Source organism: Panthera leo, chromosome E1, assembly GCF_018350215.1.
Source record: "Panthera leo isolate Ple1 chromosome E1, P.leo_Ple1_pat1.1, whole genome shotgun sequence".
NCBI lineage: Eukaryota > Metazoa > Chordata > Mammalia > Carnivora > Felidae > Panthera > Panthera leo.
Window position 1 is genome coordinate 59,463,784 of NC_056692.1, and position 18,302 is coordinate 59,482,085.

The 18,302-nt window shown below is 63.9% G+C and overlaps 1 protein-coding gene across 1 annotated transcript in view; it reads left to right on the forward strand.

Annotated features, from left to right (window-relative positions):
- RPTOR (regulatory associated protein of MTOR complex 1) overlaps positions 1-18,302 on the forward strand; it is a 334,863-nt gene that overhangs the window by 270,840 nt on the left and 45,721 nt on the right. Inside the window, exons 14-20 of the mRNA XM_042914527.1 lie at positions 2,375-2,449; positions 5,520-5,585; positions 5,873-6,064; positions 6,210-6,350; positions 11,387-11,504; positions 12,359-12,499; positions 12,819-12,977. Of these exons, the coding sequence (XP_042770461.1) occupies positions 2,375-2,449; positions 5,520-5,585; positions 5,873-6,064; positions 6,210-6,350; positions 11,387-11,504; positions 12,359-12,499; positions 12,819-12,977 (892 nt within the window). The remainder of the gene's footprint in view (positions 1-2,374; positions 2,450-5,519; positions 5,586-5,872; positions 6,065-6,209; positions 6,351-11,386; positions 11,505-12,358; positions 12,500-12,818; positions 12,978-18,302) is intronic.

Here is an 18,302-nt window from a genome sequence, read left to right on the forward strand (position 1 = left end):
AGGGGCCTTTGTTCTCAGACCCTGGCACCCGACCGCTGCCCCCAGGGCCACCGGTGCCGCTGGGTGGCTGTGAACGAGCTGCCCTCCCCCAGGCCCTCTGCACTGAGTGTCTGCAGAGAGGATAGGGCGTTGATGCCTTTCTCCTTCTTCTGTCACAAACTTCATTCAGCGCGGCAGGCCCCTCAGCTTCCCTGGCTTCCCTGGCTCTCCGGGAGTTAGCCTGCTGACCTGAGTCCGGGGTGCCCCTGCCTCCTGACCGCCGACGCCTACCTGCTCAGCTCCCACGTAACGGGAGTCCAGCGGCCGCCTGATGGGTTTAGTACAGAGAGGCAGAAACACCTGATCATCAGAGCCCCCAGAAGTGGGCGGTGTGGAGGGGACGCAGGGCCGGGCGCGACGTCTACAGAGCTGGGAGGGGGCTGCACACGGCCGGGGGTGAGGGGCACACAGCTGGGGGGAGCACACGTCAGAAATTCTGTCCTCACTCTTCTGTGATGGCCTTTCACCTCCGGACGGAGCGTGCCATGTCTCTGTGCACGTGTTACCCCAGATCAGTTTTTCTGGAATCGACCCAGGAGCCTGTTCGGTGTCGCGGCCACGTTCCGAGGGTCACCGTCTCCAAGGATGGGGGCGTCCGTGATCTGTGTGTCTCTCCCGCTCGCGGATGCTGCTGGATGTGTGTTTCCTTGGCCACTCCAGTAGTCGAGTGCGGGTTTCTAAGGTGGGGTCCCCCAGCTGGCGAGAGGGCATCCTGGCATGAGACCTAGCTCCTCGCCTCCCGTTCCGCCCTTTCCTCTCCTACGTGCAAACAGGAACTTTGTCCCACCTTCAGGCTTTCACCCAAAGCCATGCAGATGTTATCCTCTACCCGAGTGTCTGGGGCTCGATCATCTGAGCCCCTTGACCAGGCAGCATGTACAAAATCCCCCCAAGCCCGCCAGCCTGGTGTGAAATCCGTGCTCGTGGGAACACTGATGCCGCCTCTGAGCCAGGCTCCCTCCTCCGGGATTCCAAGTCCTCAGCCCCGGGCGTCACTTACAAGCCCCTTGCTCCCGGGCACCCGTCTTCCGTGTCCTCCGGGGCCCCATCCCCCGTGGCCCAAGCACCCTCCACCCCTGTGGTCTTCCTACCCAACACGGGTGTGACTTCCGACCTAGAAGGTCAGCTTGGACCCCGCGCCCTGCCCTTTGGCTACGTGCTCCTGCCTCTCGACGGCTCTGCTGGTCTCAGAGGCGCCTCAAATGCAGTGGCCCCCAGACTGAGCTCCTCCTCCTAGCGGACCTGTCCACCGGCACCCGCCTCTTGCGATCTTGCCAGGCGGGTGGGTCCCCTGGCCCCTCCTGCCCAGATCCCAGGGGAACAGCCTCCTCCTCCCGTGTCCAGGGTCGCCCCCATCTCCACCCCCTCTGCCCTTGCGCCTCTCCTTCGGGTCCCGCTCACTCTCCGTTGTGGTCCCCTCGAGATGCCAACCTGCAGACCCGCCACCTTGACCCTCCCAGGCCCCTCAGGCCTCCTCGGGGTCCCCGCGCGGCATCCGAAGCCCCGTGCCGTCTGCGTCCCCCATCCCGAGGGATAGGCTCGCCTTCGCCTCCGTGACGACTCTGCAGAAGATCCCAGCTGCCCCTCGGCTTAGGCGCCCCCTCCTTCCCCTGAGCCCCCAAGTCCCCAGTGTCTCCCGGCCGTCACACGCACACGGTGGTCTCCTCCAGAAACCGGGAGCGGGGTGCGCGTCACGTCTCTGCGTCCGGGACCAAAGCAGCGCCCGGCACCAGCGGGTCCTCGGACGTGTGCTGAGCACGTGAACCCACAGCCGTGCAGGTGCTTGTGGGTGCAGCGCGGCCCGAAGAGCGGGGGGAGCCGCGCCCCTGACCGTGCGCTTACCCCTGACTCCGCGGCACCGCCTCAGCGCTCTTCCTGTGGCGTGAGGACTGGGCCTCTGCTCTGGGAAGCGCGGGCTGAAGTAGGAACGTGTGACACGAGTGAATCCCAGGGATCATTTTCCCCAGATCCCCAGGGAAGCTTCAGCGGGGGCTGGGTCTGCGGCAACACGGGAGGGTTTTGAGTGCCGGGCGCCCCCCTCTCGGAAGGCGGGAGGAGGGGAACGCGGGAAGGGAGGGGGTGGGCAGGGGCGCAGAGGCGAGGGCGGCCTCCAGGGCCCCCTCCCGTTGGAGCGGCCGCGCGTGCGAGGGAGCGTGAGGTGCGTCTGCGGGCACCATTCCGGCCCCTTTGCCGAGCGGACGTTGGACGCGGGAGGAGAAAACTCCTAAGGCAGCCGACCCCGACCGCACGTCCGTCGTTCGCCCGTGACAGGGAGCGAGAGGGCCCTTGCTGGCACGCGCACTCACGGTCTCTCCCTGTCTCTTTCTCTCCCCAGTCGTGCCAAGCTGACCTGGTGAAGGACAACGGTCACAAATACTTCCTGTCGGTCCTGGCAGACCCGTACATGCCAGTAAGGCTTCGTCCCCTCCCGGGACACCCTCGGGGTCCGTGTCGTCCGTCTCGCCGGCGTGTCATGCTCTGGGGTAGCCGTGGCCGGGGCTGCTCCCTGCGGGCGGGGGCGGGGGGGGCACGTCGGGGCGGGGGCGGGCGGCGTGCACCTGACGTCAGAGCCGCTCCCTTGGTGCGTCCGCGTAGGAGAGACGCGCGGCCTGGCCTGGTTGTTTCCGCTCCTCTGCCCCCCTGGTGCGTCTTCTCGGCACAGCAGGAGCCGCTCTCCCTCGCACCCTGTCAGCCGCGTTAGATTAATGAGTACTTGCACGTCTCTGATGTGACAGCTCGTGTGCCTCGTGAAGGTTCTGGAACACGAGAGGCAGATGTGCCTTATGAATCAGGAAGGAAGGCAGGGGAGGAAAGAAGAGTGTGAACGTTGAAGTTCCAACTTAGCTTATTCTGTGAGACGCTGAACGGCAGGGACGTGCGTACACGGCACCCCCACGGCTGCACCGTCCCCGACTTCTGGGCTCCGTCCCTGTAGCCCCCAGCACGGCGGAGAGAACCGGAGACGTCCCAAGTCCCCTCCTCGATGTCGCTCCGTCTCGCGGGCGTGTTCCGAGTGTCAGCGCTCACCCCACGGCTTTTCTTTTTTTTTTTTTTTTTAATTTTTTTTTAACGTTTATTTATTTTTGAGACAGAGACAGAGCATGAATGGGGGAGGGTCAGAGAGAGGGAGACACAGAATCCGAAACAGGCTCCAGGCTCCGAGCTGTCAGCACAGAGCCCGACGCGGGGCTCGAACTCACGGAGCGTGAGATCATGACCTGAGCCAAAGTTGGCCGCTTAACCGACTGAGCCACCCAGGCGCCCCCCCACGGCTTTTCTAAGCTAAATGCTGGTTACGAGAAAAACCAGGAGACGTTAAAGGCTGGATCGTTACAGAAAAGGCAGGTAATGCACGTGTGTCCCACTCAAGTGTGGGAACAGCATCATCCTTGCTGGTGCAAGCTGACACTTCATGTGAGGCCTGGAAATAGCCGCGTCCCTGCTTTTCGGGCAAGAATCCAGTCGACCAAAGGGACAAGGACACCGAAGCGGTGATCGTGGCCAAGCGGTGAGCCGAGCCGGCACGCGTGGGCCCTGCTTCTTTGGCTGCAAACACGTTGGCGCTTTGAACCCATAGTGACATTCGAAAGAAAGAACATTGCCACCATGCCAAAAACTGAAGCAAGAAGTCTGAGGGGAGCCACAGCGGGAAGGGGGCGCTGACCCTGGGGTTCCCCGTGCACATGGACCCTGGTCTGCACCCAGGATGGGCCGAGCTGCGGCACCATAACGGACCCCTGTGGATACGGGAGCATTTGAGGCTGGCCCCTCACCCCCCATGGGAAGGGCTCAGAAAAGGGCCCCGTTTGTCTCTCCACGTCTGGGCCGAGGTCTCTGGGGCCCTGGAAGAAGCAGAACCAAAACCCTGCAAGGCGCTTGCACGGCCCGGAGCCCGCGAGACTCAGGCCAGAGGCACGAGCCGGCTCCTGACCCGCAGGACGGAGCACTGAGCGGAGTCAGCAAACAGGAAATCAGCAGCCAAGAACCGAACGTAATAGAGTTCTCTGGAAAAGACTATAAAATGCATAAGGGTAAGTATGTTTTAGACGATTCAGTGAAACAATTTGTTGCTTTAATTATGTCCAGAAATACACCACTGGGTTGTTTTTTCAGAAGTACTTCTGCATCTGCTGTAAGGAAATAATCTATTTTTTCCTTTTTACTCATCCTCAACAAGGACCGACTAGATTCTTTCAATCAGTAGGCAGTTTTTTGCGGGGGTCCCGGAAGCGGAAGACGCAGACGTTGCCGTCCAAAGCTCCGTGGATGAACCGAACGGTAGAATGGCACAGTCAGTGAGAGAATTCCTGGAGGAATCACCTGGAATGAAGCACATGAAGGCGACTCAGAGGCCTGCGGGGGGGTCTCACTGCTGCCACCCTGAGGCCAGAGTGTGCACCCGGGACATGGGGAGAAGCAGGACTCGAACAGATCACGGCCGAGAATTTTCCCGGTTTGAAGAAAGGAATGAGTTCTCAGTGAAAGCACCGTGAGTCTGGAGAAGACTAAATGAAAGCAAATCCACACAAAGGCCCAACCCAACAGAGGTAGAAAATATCAAAGGCAAACGGGGAAGATCTTAAAAGTAAGCAGAACGAGAAGAGGGCTTTGCACAGGAGCTGAGAGGACCGGGAGGAGGACTGACAGCCACGGACGCTGGAGGAAAGCGACTGTCACCCTGGAACCCCCCACCACCTCGCGCACCATTCGGGACACGGTGAAGCCAGCCCGTGGTCAGAGACACACAATTGGTCGCGTTCGGACGCCCAGCGAAGGGCTTATGGAGCCCGTGCTTCAGGAAGAGACCGAGCCCACGGGGGCGCAGAACACAGCACGGGGCTAAGGAATGGGCTAGCGTGCGGCCATCTACATAAGCACCGGCCGTGAACACAGACCGTAGTCGTGAGTTCGAGGGGTTAAGACCGGAGGAGGAAGGTTGGAATTGGCAGCCTTGACTCATCCAAGGGCGAGAGCGAGAAAGATCGACCTCAGACTCTGCCTCAGGTGCACGTTAACAACACCAGGCACCACGACTCTGTTACGGACAGCAGACTGGTTCCCCAGCTAGCAGAGGCACAAGGGAAGGATGAGGACAGACCCACGCGACACAAAGAAGGAAGCCGGGAACCGAGTCAGGGTGCTGGAGTCGCGTGTTTTCTGCCAGCGCACTGGGCGGTGGTGGGCATTGCGTCTCCACAGGCTCGGACGGGGTACAGGGTGAGCGGGACAGGCTTGTGCGCACAGGGTCCCAGCGGGCCCGTCCCGCCCCGTCCTGCCCCTGTTGGGGAACAGCCATGCTAAGCGGCCAGCCCTGAGCCCTCAGACCCTCTTGCGGGGTTTTCTGTCCCGTGGACTCTGGTCAGAAGGCAGCAGCACTGGGTCTTGACCTGGAGCACCAAGCTTGTCACTAAGGTTCAGGACAGAGAGAGCCCTGCTGCGCCACGGGGACACGCAAACCCAGGCCAACCTGTGTTTTCCAGGCTGAGCATCGGACCATGACGGCTTTCATCCTGGCTGTGATCGTGAACAGCTACAACACAGGACAGGTAAGTGTCGCAGCCGCCCGGAGCTGCCCTGTTTGGGAGCGGGGATGCTGGTCTGAGCGGCTGCTGAACCGGTTCCCCCAGAAGGGGGCACCACGGGGCACGGGGCCCTTCCTTTCCCCAGCCGGCCGTCCGCAGGGCACGTTGAAGGTGGCGGGTTTGGAGCGAGGAAACCTGGGCAAATGTGGCGGCGTGAGAGTTTCCCCAGGGAACGGGCCTGTGACCGCGGCCGGCCCCTCCCCCTGCCCCGGGCCGCGGGTGAACGCGGGTCGTCGTGTGCCTTCTCGCAGGAAGCCTGCTTGCAGGGAAATCTGATCGCCATCTGCCTGGAGCAGCTCAACGACCCCCACCCGCTGCTGCGCCAGTGGGTGGCCATCTGCCTGGGGCGCATCTGGCAGAACTTTGACTCGGCCAGGTGGTGCGGCGTGAGGGACAGCGCGCACGAGAAGCTCTACAGCCTCCTCTCCGACCCCATCCCTGAGGTGAGCCCGCCGCGGCCCGTGCCCAGGCCAGCCGAGGCCAGGGTGCCGGCTTCCCGCCGGGCGCCGCACGTGAAGGAAGGGGCCGGGTGGGGGTCAGACCGCAGCCGCCCTCCGTGGCGTGACCGTGACCCGGCCCGGCCCGCAGGTGCGCTGCGCGGCGGTCTTCGCTCTCGGCACGTTTGTGGGCAACTCGGCGGAGAGGACCGACCACTCGACCACCATCGACCACAACGTGGCCATGATGCTGGCCCAGCTGATCAACGACGGGAGCCCCGTGGTCCGCAAGGTGCGTGGCCCCCGGGTCCGCAGGCAGCGGCAAAGCGCCTCGCGACCAGCGTCCCGCGGCGCTCAGGGATCGGAGCCCGTGGCCTCGGCCGCAGCTGTGAGCCCTCCGTCCCCAGGGGCGCACGTCCTTTAGAGAGCGGACCTTTAAATGTTTGTTTAATTCTCTACAGAATGCGTTTCTTCACCAGATACTCGTGTGTTTGCTTCATTTAAAGGCATTTAACAGGCTGCGCCTCCTGGCAGCTTGTAAAATAGGCTCCTTCCTGCCTGGGAGCATCACATACACACATCATGGCGACTAAAAGAGCAGTAGACACCCACAGACAGACGGAAAGGTTTGTGTAGTGTGTCCCCCTCCCCGCCCCCGTGTTTGTCAGCGGCGGAACGGAACACGTTCGCGACGGGGCGGCTCTGACTCGTCTGCGCACGTGCGCGAAGGCCTCGGGTTTCCGCCTGAGACCTCGCGCCTCTGTCGGGAGCTGGCCCGGCACAGCCCGAGGTCCCCCCCCCCCCCCGCCCCTGCCAGTGGAGGCGCCACCGGGTACCCGCACGGCGGCTGGTGGCCTGGAGAAGACTGTCCCCTCGGCACGGGCGGTCTTCCCGGGCATCGTGTGTCCACCCGGCACCCGGTGTGGCTGAGGTCGCGGAACGGCAGGAGGGAGGCCGGGCGCCTTTCAGGACAGGGTGTGGCTTGGGGCTGTCTGCTCACGTGGACCCCCTGATTTTCTCGGGAGGGACGCAGTCTGGGCAAGCTTACTTCCGCCAGACCGGAGACACGGAAGGACAGGCTCCCTGAGACCCTGGCGGTGGGCCCTGTTTCGCTGCCCGCGCTCTCTCGATCGGAGGCACGCTTCCCGCAGCCCTGCCAGCCTCCGTGCTCCTGCAGCAGATTGCCTCCCCTTGGACACCACTGATCAGAGTGGCAAATTAGTGGTTTCTTTCATTGTCCACTGAGATCCCTCCTGAAGAAGGAAAGCTTGCTTTTTTCTTTCCAGAAATCTGAAATGTGAAAAGGAACGTTAATAAAAATTAAAACAACGTCCCCGTCAGCTTCCAGTATCTGGAGACTGGCCAGCACGCACCTGGGACTGCCGTGTTCTCGAACACGGCCCCAGTGTGGGCCCTGGGGTCCCGTTCCTGCCTGAAGTCCACTCAGTGTCCCTTTTTTCTGGATACGAGAATGCCCAGGTGTAGCCACATCTGTCCCGAAGGTGCCTTGCTGACCGCCTTGCCTGGGGGGCTCCCCGCTGTGGCTGCGTCCCAGGGGCGTGGCTGCACATCAGAGCCCACCCCGCTAAGGAGCGACTCATCTGGAGGCAGGGGACTTGCTCCCGCGTCCTGGGCTCAGCGTGCAGGCTGTGCGTCCGAGGCCTCGGAGCACAGAGCGGGAGACGAGCCTGCCTCCAAGGGGCAGACGTGGCAAGCAGCAGTCATTCTAGAGCCCTCACTGATGAGCAGGGCCTCGGAGGGGGGCCCAGAGCTCTCTCTGGAGCGCGTCAGCGTGATGCCTGCCCTGCCTCGTCGGGGAAGAGGAGTCAGGAAGGCTTCCGGAGGTGGGAGCTCACCTCTGGGTTAGGAGGGCTGAGCAGCCAGGAGCCAGGGAGGTGAGGGGCAAGGAGAGCAGGTAGGGCGGGCGGAGTGTGTGCAAAGGCCCAGGGGTGTGAGGACCATGGTATGCCCGGGGGCTGCCTGCCGTTCGGGTGGCTGGAGCAGAAAGCAGGAGGGGGAGGGGAGGACGGTGGCTCGACGCCAGGCCCTACATGTCAGGAGCACACCTGCTCTCACCGTGCTGAGTTCCTCATTCTTCCCGCAAGTGCTTGGGTGCTGGGTGAGGCCTGGGGTGGCTGCGCTCGACCCCGAGACAATGAGGCCACGTCTGCTGTGGGAACGTGGGGCACAGAGGCTTGGGGAGGAGGGCAGCAGCTGCAGAGAGGACGCGGCCTGAGCGGGGTGGGCGGGGAAAGCCGCGCAGAGAGGTGCTGCCTGCTCAGAGACAGGACCCTGCACCGTCGGCAGAACCCTGACGCCGCTGGCACTTGTCTCCTCCTCGTCCAGAGCCATGTGGCAGGACCGTCGGGAGCTCGGGCCCGGCCTGCTGGTCTGGGAGACCCAGCTCCAGGGCCCCGAGGGTCCGGAGCACGGCTCAGGCTTGGGCATCGAGCTCCGCGAGCTCACCTGCCCCTTGCCGCTCCGGTCAGAGTCGCCGGCTCTGACCCGCGGCCGAGGCGCCGATGACATGTGCAACCAGCTGCTGTCGTGCCCCTGTTTGGGGCAGAGGAGGGAAATGGGGACGTATGGTGGGATTTTCATGAAGTCGCACGTATTCAGTATGGAAAAGATCACATGCGTTTACTTTGTGTGGTGACAGTACCCTTTCCTAGACGAGGCGATGTGACGGCAGAGGGTGACTCACTCAGTGAGCTCACTTGATAAAATCAGAGTCTGCAGATTCACATCGGCCTCCCAAATCTCTGTGGACGTGAACTTGTCCGTGAAGTATCAAATCCAGGGTGCCCAGCCCCCTGGAAGCCAGCTGCCCCCCCAGAAGGGCCAGGCGAGGGGTGGAGGTGGCTCACCGCCCAGCCACATCCTCACCCCCGGCTCCCCCCCACCGTCCGCCTCCACGGCTGTGAGTCTCGTTTATTTGTACGTGGTGACCGCGGACCACGGAGGAGCAGTGTGATGTCCACCTGCCTTCCCGGCGTGTCTGACTCCGCGGCAGTGAGAGAAGCATCAGAGGCTGTCAGGTCCCTGGTGGACTTGGTGGGGCCGAGCTGCCCGGGAGGGCCTGAGGGTGGTCGCGTCGGAGCGGACGCGCTCCCGCGAACACCGCCGTCTCGCCACGGTTACGGGGCCGTGCGCGAATCTCCAGGCCACCGGTGCCAGCCTGTCATGTGCCACTGGACACACGCAGCGGGGGGCAGTCCTCGGGGGGGGGACAAGGAGGTGGCAGCCAGAGCACACGGGGGCCGCGGGGGACGCCAGGAAGGCGCGCAGTCTGACCTCCCGCGCAACCAGGGGAGAGCGTTAGCGGGTTCCCCTCGGGACAGTGCAGGAGCCCGGGCACGATGTCCCTGAGCCCTTCGTGGGGTGAGCCGCGTGAGAGAGGTGGTAACGTGTCTGAAGGGAAAGGCTTCGTTTAGTGGGTACTCGTTAAGCACCTGCTGTGTGCTGCGCCCTGGGTCCCCGGGCCTCGACGATCGGGCACGGAACCGAACCCGCCTGAACAGCCTGCACTTGAAGGCGGGGTGGGCTGGAGGCTGGACAGACGCGGGTGTGACCCAGCAGGTGGCGGTCGTGCCCTGAGGGAGGTGAAGCCGGGTGAAGGTGGGTGGGCCTGGAGGCGAGCCCCGGGTGAAGGTGGGGTGCCCAGAGAGGCATCCGAGCGGGAGGCCTGAAGGGATCGCGGGGTGAGCTGGGGACGCTCGGGGCCGGTGTCGAGTGCGGAGGCCCAGCGCGGGAGTGCTGGCTCCCTCAAGGGTCCGTGCTGGATGGCGGGGCGGAGAGCCAGGAGGGCAAGGCCTCGTTTCGCTGCGCGTGTGAGCAGAAGGCTGGAGGTCGGGAGGAAGGTGGGGCGGACCGACGCCGCCGGCCGGAGGGGCTGGGGCGCTGATCTCCGCGTGCGGGCGTGCCTGTGGGGAACTGCTTCCAAAAGTCTAGGGCACAGCTGGGCTGCGCGGCCCGGCCAGAACTGCCCGCACGTCTGTGTTTTGTGGTCAGACGCGCTCCAGGAGCCCGTGGCCGGCAGCAGCCGCCTCACGCGTCCTCCGCCCCGGCAGGACGTACTTGATCCACAGCCACCGGGGGGGGGGGGGGGGTGGGCAGCTCGGTGTCTGGCCTTCGATGGCCTTCCCTGCGTCAGAGGGTCTGGGACCTGGCTGCGAGCTCCTGCTGCAGGGCCCACCGTGAGCTTTTCTCACCCGACGTCAGAGCGGAGGGGAGAGTCTCTCCACAGAAGGCACAGGCCGCGTGTTTGCCGGGAGGGGCCCGGCGGGTGACCCCTACATGGCTTGCTCTCCGTCGCGCAGAGGCTGCGCTCCGGTTTGCGGGGCGGGGGGCGGGTGGCAGGGATGTGGGCACCGCGGATAAGGGCCCGATGGGGTGTCGGGCAGTGGGCGTGAGCAGGCTGTGGGGGGCTCAGGGCAGTCCGACTCGGGTGGATCGGGTGGGAGGTGGGTCAGGGGTCCGTAGTGCCGCGGGCATGGACCGAGGAGTCCCTGGCGGGAGCCGACTGGGAAGGGTGGAGCCAGCACGCTCAGGCCGAGACGCTCGGCCAGCACTGGGAAGGCCGGCCGGGAGCTTGAAGGGGGCGGGGGGGACACGGGTGTGGGTTTGGGAGCAGTGCGCAAACACGGCAGGAGGAGGCGAGGGACTTTGTGGGGTCCAGGCAGGAGACGGAGCGCAGGAGAGAACGGGGGGCAGCCGCTAAGGGCCCCGGGCCGCGTGGAGCTGGGCACCTGTGCGGAAGGCCCGCAGCGTGGGGCCACAGGGATTCCCTGCGAGCTGGGGGCCCCCAGGAGCTCACGCAGCAGAGGCCCCTGTGCTCCTTACCTCAAGCACTTGGGCCCAAGGATCCTGGAGAATTTCCCTGCCCTTCAGGGACTGGACACTACTTTTTCTTTGCAAGTTTTGCGTTTAGTAAGAGGCACGCTCTGGCCTGTCGGATGTGCTCTGCTTTAACGTGTCCGGAATTCAGATGGCTCACCCAGCGGCAGGGTCTAATCGACACGTACCTCAGCCCGGCTCCCATGACCCGTCCGCCTTGCCCCTGGAGGGTGTCATTCACGCCTGTGTGCCCACGTTCACGTCTCGAGACCCCGCCCACACTGCCCGTCCAGGGCTCCTGCTCCCCTTGGACACTCGCGAGCGCGTTCCCCGAAGGGCCAGTCCCTCCTGCCAACACTGAGTGCAAAGTGTTTTAACCTTTCTTTTTTCTCTGGTGACTCGAGCGCTCGGCGTGAACTTCCAGCCTCACTGCCGTTCCGCAGTCCCCTGCCCGCCACCAGTAAGCGTCGTTGTCCTTGTCCCTCTCGGCAGGAACTGGTGGTGGCTCTGAGTCATCTTGTCGTCCAGTACGAAAGCAATTTCTGCACCGTGGCCTTGCAGTTCATGGAGGAGGAGAAGAATTACCCCTTGCCTTCTCCAGCGACCACAGGTATGGCGGCATAATGCCTGAGCGGCCGGCCGGGGACCCCGGGGCAGGACTGGGGCCGGGCCCCATGACTCCCGCCATCCCAGCCACTTAGCAGAATAGAAAGGGCGGCAGGAGGGGCCACACTGACCCTCTCTGACTCTTCTTTTTTCCTACCATTTTTGGGAATCAAATTCACGGGAATCTTGAAGGACAGCAAAACGCGTGCGGGGCGGTGGGGGGGGGCTTATGGAAAAGCACGTCACCTCCTCCCGTGATGAGCTGTTGGTTTCCTGTTCCGTGAGTCACGTTAGGCAGCTCCTGTTCTCCCATTTGTCCTTTTTGCTGGATTTGTATTTCATCACATTGGGCTGCCCCCCCCCCCACCCGCCACAAACGCAGCCTTTTCTGCAGGAAAGAGGCTCGTGATCAATAACAGAAGCGTTACTGCTTTTAGAACATCAGGGAAGGGAAATGAAAATGAACTTGCTCAGTGGAAACAGCTGGTGCGCTGGAGGAGGGCCCAGAGGCGGGGGGGGGGGGGGGTCCTGCAGGGCGACCGGCCGCCACCCTGTCGTCGCCTGCAGGGCAGCGGCCCGCGGCTGAGCCACAGGGCACCTGCTGCTGCCCTCAGGGCGGCCCCGTGACCAGCGGTGCCCTGAACGTCTGGTGTCGGTCCTGGTCGTGCCTCCCCTCCCCACCCGGCGTCCAGCCGACCCTGACGCATGTGTCAGAGGCCCTCGCTGAGTGGGGAGGCCTGTGGCGGCTTTCACGCCACTTCAGGAGGTAGCTCCTGTCACCTGCTGCTGTGGCCACGGCCAAGGGGGCGCGATGTGCCCTGAAGCCCACCACTGACTCCTCCTCCTTCTTTCTCCCAGAGGGGGGGAGCCTGACCCCAGTGCGGGACAGCCCGTGCACCCCCAGACTCCGCTCCGTGAGCTCCTACGGAAACATTCGCGCCGTCACCACCGCCAGAAGCTTGAACAAATCTCTGCAGAACCTGAGCTTGACAGAAGAGTGTAAGATGCCAGAATTGGGCCCCTGGGCCGGGGCGGGGGTGGGTTTGGTTTTCTGAAACCTCCCGTGCGCGGGCGCCCCGTCCCTCTCTCTGCCGTGAGCCCGCGCCCGCTGTGCCATCGGCTGGCTGGCCAGCGGGGCCCGCACACCCGCAGGCAGCCTGGCACGGGTGCCCCTGCGGCCCACGTGCCCCTGGCTGCCGGGACCCCGGGTCTCGCCGGGGGCGCGGGCGCGGCTGGAGGAGACCGGTGGGGCCGCGTGGGCGGCGCACGTCCCGGGAGCCCCGGCTGACCGCCCCCCCCCCCCGCCCTCCGTGGCCAGCGGGCAGCTCGGTGGCCTTCTCCCCCGGAAACCTGAGCACCAGCAGCAGCGCCAGCAGCACCCTGGGCAGCCCCGAGAACGAGGAGTACATCCTGTCCTTCGAGACCATCGACAAGATGCGCCGAGTCAGCTCCTACTCCGCCCTCAACTCCCTCATCGGTGAGTGCGGCGCCTTGGCCCTCCTGTCTGCCCCCACCCACCTCCGCGGCACCAGGGCTCGCCCCCGGTGCTCGCCAGATGGCGGACGCCGGGACCGTCTTGGCCGGACAAGAGGGGTCAGCCGGGGTGCGGGGGTGAGCAGTGTGTGCCGGGCAGCCGGCAGTTTCCGTCACCTTCGCTGTGCTCTAACGATGGCCGACGGGCCGTTCTGGGCTCGTTGTGTGGGGAGGCTGCCAGAACCTTCCGTCTGCCGCCACACCCAGCGCCACGGCCCGTTCGCCGTCCCCTCGCTGATTTCGCCCCGGGAGACATCTTGTCTGTCACGGCCAGGGCAGAGCCGGGGCCGCCACACCTCTACCAGGCAGAGTGACGGCCCCACCCACACCCGCCCCACACACAGAGGTCTTCCCTCCTCACGGGGTCGTGGGCATCTGCCTCGTTCCTCCTGTGCGACTGTCAGTCTTCGGGGCGCTGGCAGCAAGGGCCGCACCTGCTTGGCGGGCCTCTCCCGCCCCTGCTGCGATGCCCAGGATGGTTTCCCAGGCCTTGGCTGGAGCTTTATTTCATGTTGAGAAATGCTTTACATGTAAAAACTTGGGGACATTAACATAACACCCCACCACGCACATTTCACTCCCGACTTAAGGAATCACAGACAAGAGCTGCAGCCCCAGAGCCCGTCCACCCGCGTCCTGGCTCTTTGTCCGCAAACCCCCAAAGCGCTCACGGCGCCTCGTACGGGCTCCACATTACGTGTGACCCGTGTCCTATGGCTCGCATCCTCGCCGGGTGGCTCCTGCCCACTGCTTTCTGCCCCCTGTGCGCGCCGCTCTCCTCCTGCCCCTTTCGTCAGTCCACGGCAGCTGAATTATGCCTCCTCCGTCAGAGGCGGGCTCTACTCCGCGTCCCGGTCTCCGACCGCAGCACGAGCATTCGCGCTGTTCCTTCACTTGTTACCTTCGTGCGTCGTGTTTTCCTGAGATGTCCGTTTCAGGCACGCGTTCTCGTCTCTCCGTGAACGTCTGCAGAGTGCTCTCTTGACGTTGTAGCCCCTGCTGTCTCCGCGGGAGCGTCCCCTTTTACTCCCACTGCTGCTCGTTTGCTTTTGCTTGTAGAGTTGATCACGGAAAACCCTACAAGACGTTTGTTAATTTCTTCAGTGTTTTCAAGTCCCAATTTGGGCTTTGTTGCTTTTTTTTGTTATTGTATCTTACTGTTTTGTTCCGGTAACTTCGTATCTTTATTCCCTTCTCTTTTCTTGAGCTTTACCCAGTTTGTTTTGGTTTCTGGAGCTGAGGATAGAAATAGCCCGTGCACTTGCCGGGTTTCCTGCTTTCTGGCATCAGCATGTGCATCTGTGATTTCCTGTCTGCCCCTCGCCGGCCACTCACGTGGGGCCGGGACTGCTCTCGTCGGCGGTCGGTTCCGAGTCGTCGGCTTATTTCCGTGGCGAGTCCAGTGCCACGCCTCGCACTTGCACTGTCCGCGTCGCGTGATGACCGTGGCATTTCTGACTTTCTGCCGTGATCCGAAAGGGGCAGGGCCGTGGTTCCTGTGTTGACCACACGAGTCCACTCCTCTGCTAGAACAAAAGTCGGGTAGAGTCCACGTGGCTTTCCGTAGAGGCTCAGACGTGGCCACTGTGCCCCCCAGGTCGACAGGAGCCAGAAAGGGATCTATTTGCCGAACACACCCACCCACCACCAAGAACAGGGCTCAGAAATAACCAGCTTAAGCGGTCCATCTCAACGGAAACAACATCGCAGCTGTGTGCATCTGGGTTGTGCCCAGAAGGCGCGGGGTTGGCGCTCGGCATGAACACAGGTTCTGGTAACTCACCAGCAAGACGTGTTCTGAGTGTCCCTCGCAGGGTGTTTGTCGTGGACCAGATCGTGGCCTTCAGTAGAATTAACGTTGTACGTAGTGACTAAGTTCCCGGTCTGGCCCCACAGGAGTCCTTTAAAACCTGGGTCTAAGCGAGTGAATCTAAGCGAGTGTTTCTGTGTAAACCTACGGTGAAAGAACACGAGGTAACAGGGAAAGCTGAGAGGAACGGACCCGCGCGGCGCTGTTTCCGTCACTGCCTCTTCTCCGGGAGCCCGTGCGGCTCCTATAAGCGCCCCTGACCCACCAGCCGGGGGTGCGGGGGGCCTGGCCGCCGCGCACCGCCCCCCGCCCCCCGCCGCCAGGGTCAGGGGCCGGCAGCTGTTCTCTGCCCCGGACCAGAGTGTCCACCTCCCGCATGGCAGGTGGCACAGAAGTAGCCTGAGGTGTCACGTGGACCAGCGAGCCCGGCCACGTTCTGATAAAACCACTTGCGGGGGCGCCTGGGTGGCTCAGTCTGTTGGGTGTCTGACTCCCGGTTGTGACTCAGGTCGCGATCCCAGGGTCGTGGGATCCGGCCCTGCGTCGGGCTCTGTGCTGAGTGTGGAGCCCGCTTGGGATTCTCCTTCTCTCTCCAGCTGCCCCTCCTGCACACGTGTGTGGTTTCTCTGTCAAAAAAGAAAATTAACATTTTTTTTTGATTTTTAAAAAATTTACCAACTGAAATTCAAATTTCAGAAAATAGTCGCATCTCAACGCATTATTGTTTTTTTCGATTTCTTTTCCAACTGCTTAAAATGTATGGAAAGTATTTTTAGTTGGCAAGCCCCACGAAAACAAGCAGCCAGCTGAACCGGCCAGGCCGTCATTAGCCCGGAGGGCGCGCCCTTCCTGCCCCCGTGGTGTCCCCCGACGTCCCGTGAGGTGAACAGCGAGGTCTCCCGCTCCTTCCCAGGACGTGGAGGTTCCTTCATTCAACAGGGTTTTCTAAGTGTGGGCGGCGTATGGGGCTTCGGGAGCACAGCCCTGGAGGAAGTGACCGTAGAAACACCGCGGACGTGGAAGCTGGTCTCCACCCCGGCCATCCCCACCGCCGTCCGCCTCAGTCGAGGGCACCGGGGTGGATCCAGGCGCCCCTGTGACTCCTCTTTGCCCCTCACCCCTGCACCCCAGCCCTGGGCGCCTGCAGACCGTGTGCCCCCGTCCCCCCCCGCGCAGCCTCGCCACCCGGGCCAGCGCCCCCCCGGCCCTGCGCTGGCTCCCGTAGAGCCCTCCCGACTGGTCTCCTTGTGCCCGCCCCCTGGTGCCTTCCTCGGGGTCTCATCCCGACTGCGTCCGGGTCCCGTGGTCACGCTGTGCGGCCCCGCCCGCGTTCTGAGGGCGTGAGCTCACACGGCCGGCCACCAGGAGGGGAAACGTTTGAAGCCGCCACACCTGGCTCCTGAGCCTGGTGGAAGTGAAGCCTGACGGACTGAAGTCCTGAGTCGCCAGGGGACCTTTGAGACCTTTTGTCAGAGGGTCTCCGTCGTCCACGGCAGGTCCCCCTGGGCAGGGTCTCGACAACCGCGTGTGCCAGTGGAGGCCCCGGCGGGCTCAGGCCGTGGGGTTGTGGCCGCTTCCCTGGGCGAGCGCAGGCTTCGTGCTGCGTGTCTGAGACGCGCCTGGACGTGCCCCAGGCCGGGCTCCCGCCTGGACGCGGCGCCGGGCCCTGAGGAGGAGCATCATCTTGTCCTCCGCGCGGGCCTCGGCGGCGTGAGGGGCGAAGACCGGCATTTCACCGGATGCCACGCCAGACGGAGAGGCCGGTACCTCCCGCCTCCGCCCTACCCCCGTCTGTCTCCCGGGAGCCGGCAGTCTCGTCACCCCTACCTGCCCGCTCACAAAGTCGGACTCCTGCAGAAAGCCGAGTGTTATCTGTGCATCGTTCACGTCTTTGGAAACTCGACTGAGAAGTTCTAAGCGGGCTGGAGTTGAGGGAGCCGGCTCGTGAATATTCCATGAGATAGCGCCCCGCCCACCGCGCACTGGGACGCGTCAGCCAGAGTCCCACTGCTTGCGGCTCTCGCCCGCCTGAAGCCAGTTTCTTCTCGCATTTCAGCCAAGGGACTGCAGTCTCTGGCCTCTCCCTGAATATTGCAGAAGAGGTTTTCAAAACCATGGCAACCTGGGACGTCCCTTCATTCCCACCTGTCCCACAACGCCAGCCCCTCTGGGTCCCCTCCTACCCCTCACCCTGCCTGGCGGTCTCGCCTGCTGTGCCTCGTGTCTGCTGCCCCCCACTGGGAGGAGCTGACTCTGCCTGGGCCTCCCGCACCTGAACTGGGCCAGCGCGAAGGGTGTCGGGCTGCACCGGGAGCCAGTCCCCGTATCCCCTCACCTCTGGAAGCCCACGTGTCTCTGGCTCGCCAGCCATCTGGCCTGCCTCCCGCGCGGGTCCCCCATCGGCCCCCCTGCCCCCAGGCCTGTCTCCCCGCGTGCCGGGACCCCCCTCAGACCTTGCCAGCACGTCACAGACCGCCAGCCGGGCTTGTCCAACGACAGCTTCACTCAAAAGCCTTCACTCAACAAGCACTTGCTGTCAGCTCCCTACTCAGGGCCCTCCTCCCGCGGACACCCCCACCTTCGTCGTCAGCCCGTCTCACCTCACCCACCACCGTCCCCCCTCCCCAGGCTGGATGCTGGCCCCTGAGCGAGGCCCGGACAACCTTCCCTGGCCATTTCTGCGTGGCCCCTCCGACCCGGCAGTGCCTGGCCCTCCCTGCCACCGACATTCTGCATCCCGTGGGGCGGGGGGGTTCCCTGACCCACCAGGAGGGAAGTCGCCACCTTCATCACTCAGTTTCAACAAAGCTGCTGTCTCCTGCTCACGTGTGCCACTGGCGGCCGGGCCTGCCCTCCGTCCCCCTCCCGCCCTGAGCCCCACCCCATCCAAGCGCCCGGAGGTGGGAGTGGGAAGGTCAGGAGAGACGCCTGGTGCGTGTGCAGATGTCAGGGGCCCCCCGCGACACACAGAGACCCCCCCCCCGGGTCTCTGTCCCTGTCCCCGGGCCTCACCCACAACAGCCACTTCAGTCAGTCACGCTGCTGAGCTGAGCGCCAGCCCCCGGGGGTCAGGGCCACTGCCCTCGGGGAACAGAGGGGAGCCGAGGGACGGGGCGCAGACACGGGCACTGCCCGCACCACCGGAGGAGGCCCCTGGAGCAGAGCTGCCTTCCCCCCGGGCGCACAGCCACTTGTCCCCTGCGGCACCGTCACCGGCCCCGGAAGTGGCATCTTCCCCTCTCCCCTGGTCTCCCCACGGCCTCAAGGAGTCCTGACGGGAGGCCTTTGCAAGCCCCCAGCGGCCCGGGAGACCCCACAGCCTCGAGCTCTGAGCGGGAGGAGCAGAGGGACTGCGAGAAAGGAGAAAGGAGGAAGGAGGAGCGGGGTTGCTGCCAGAGGAACCTCACACGATCCCGGCGAAGGCTTTACAGCCCATTAGTTTGATTTCTTACCGCCGGG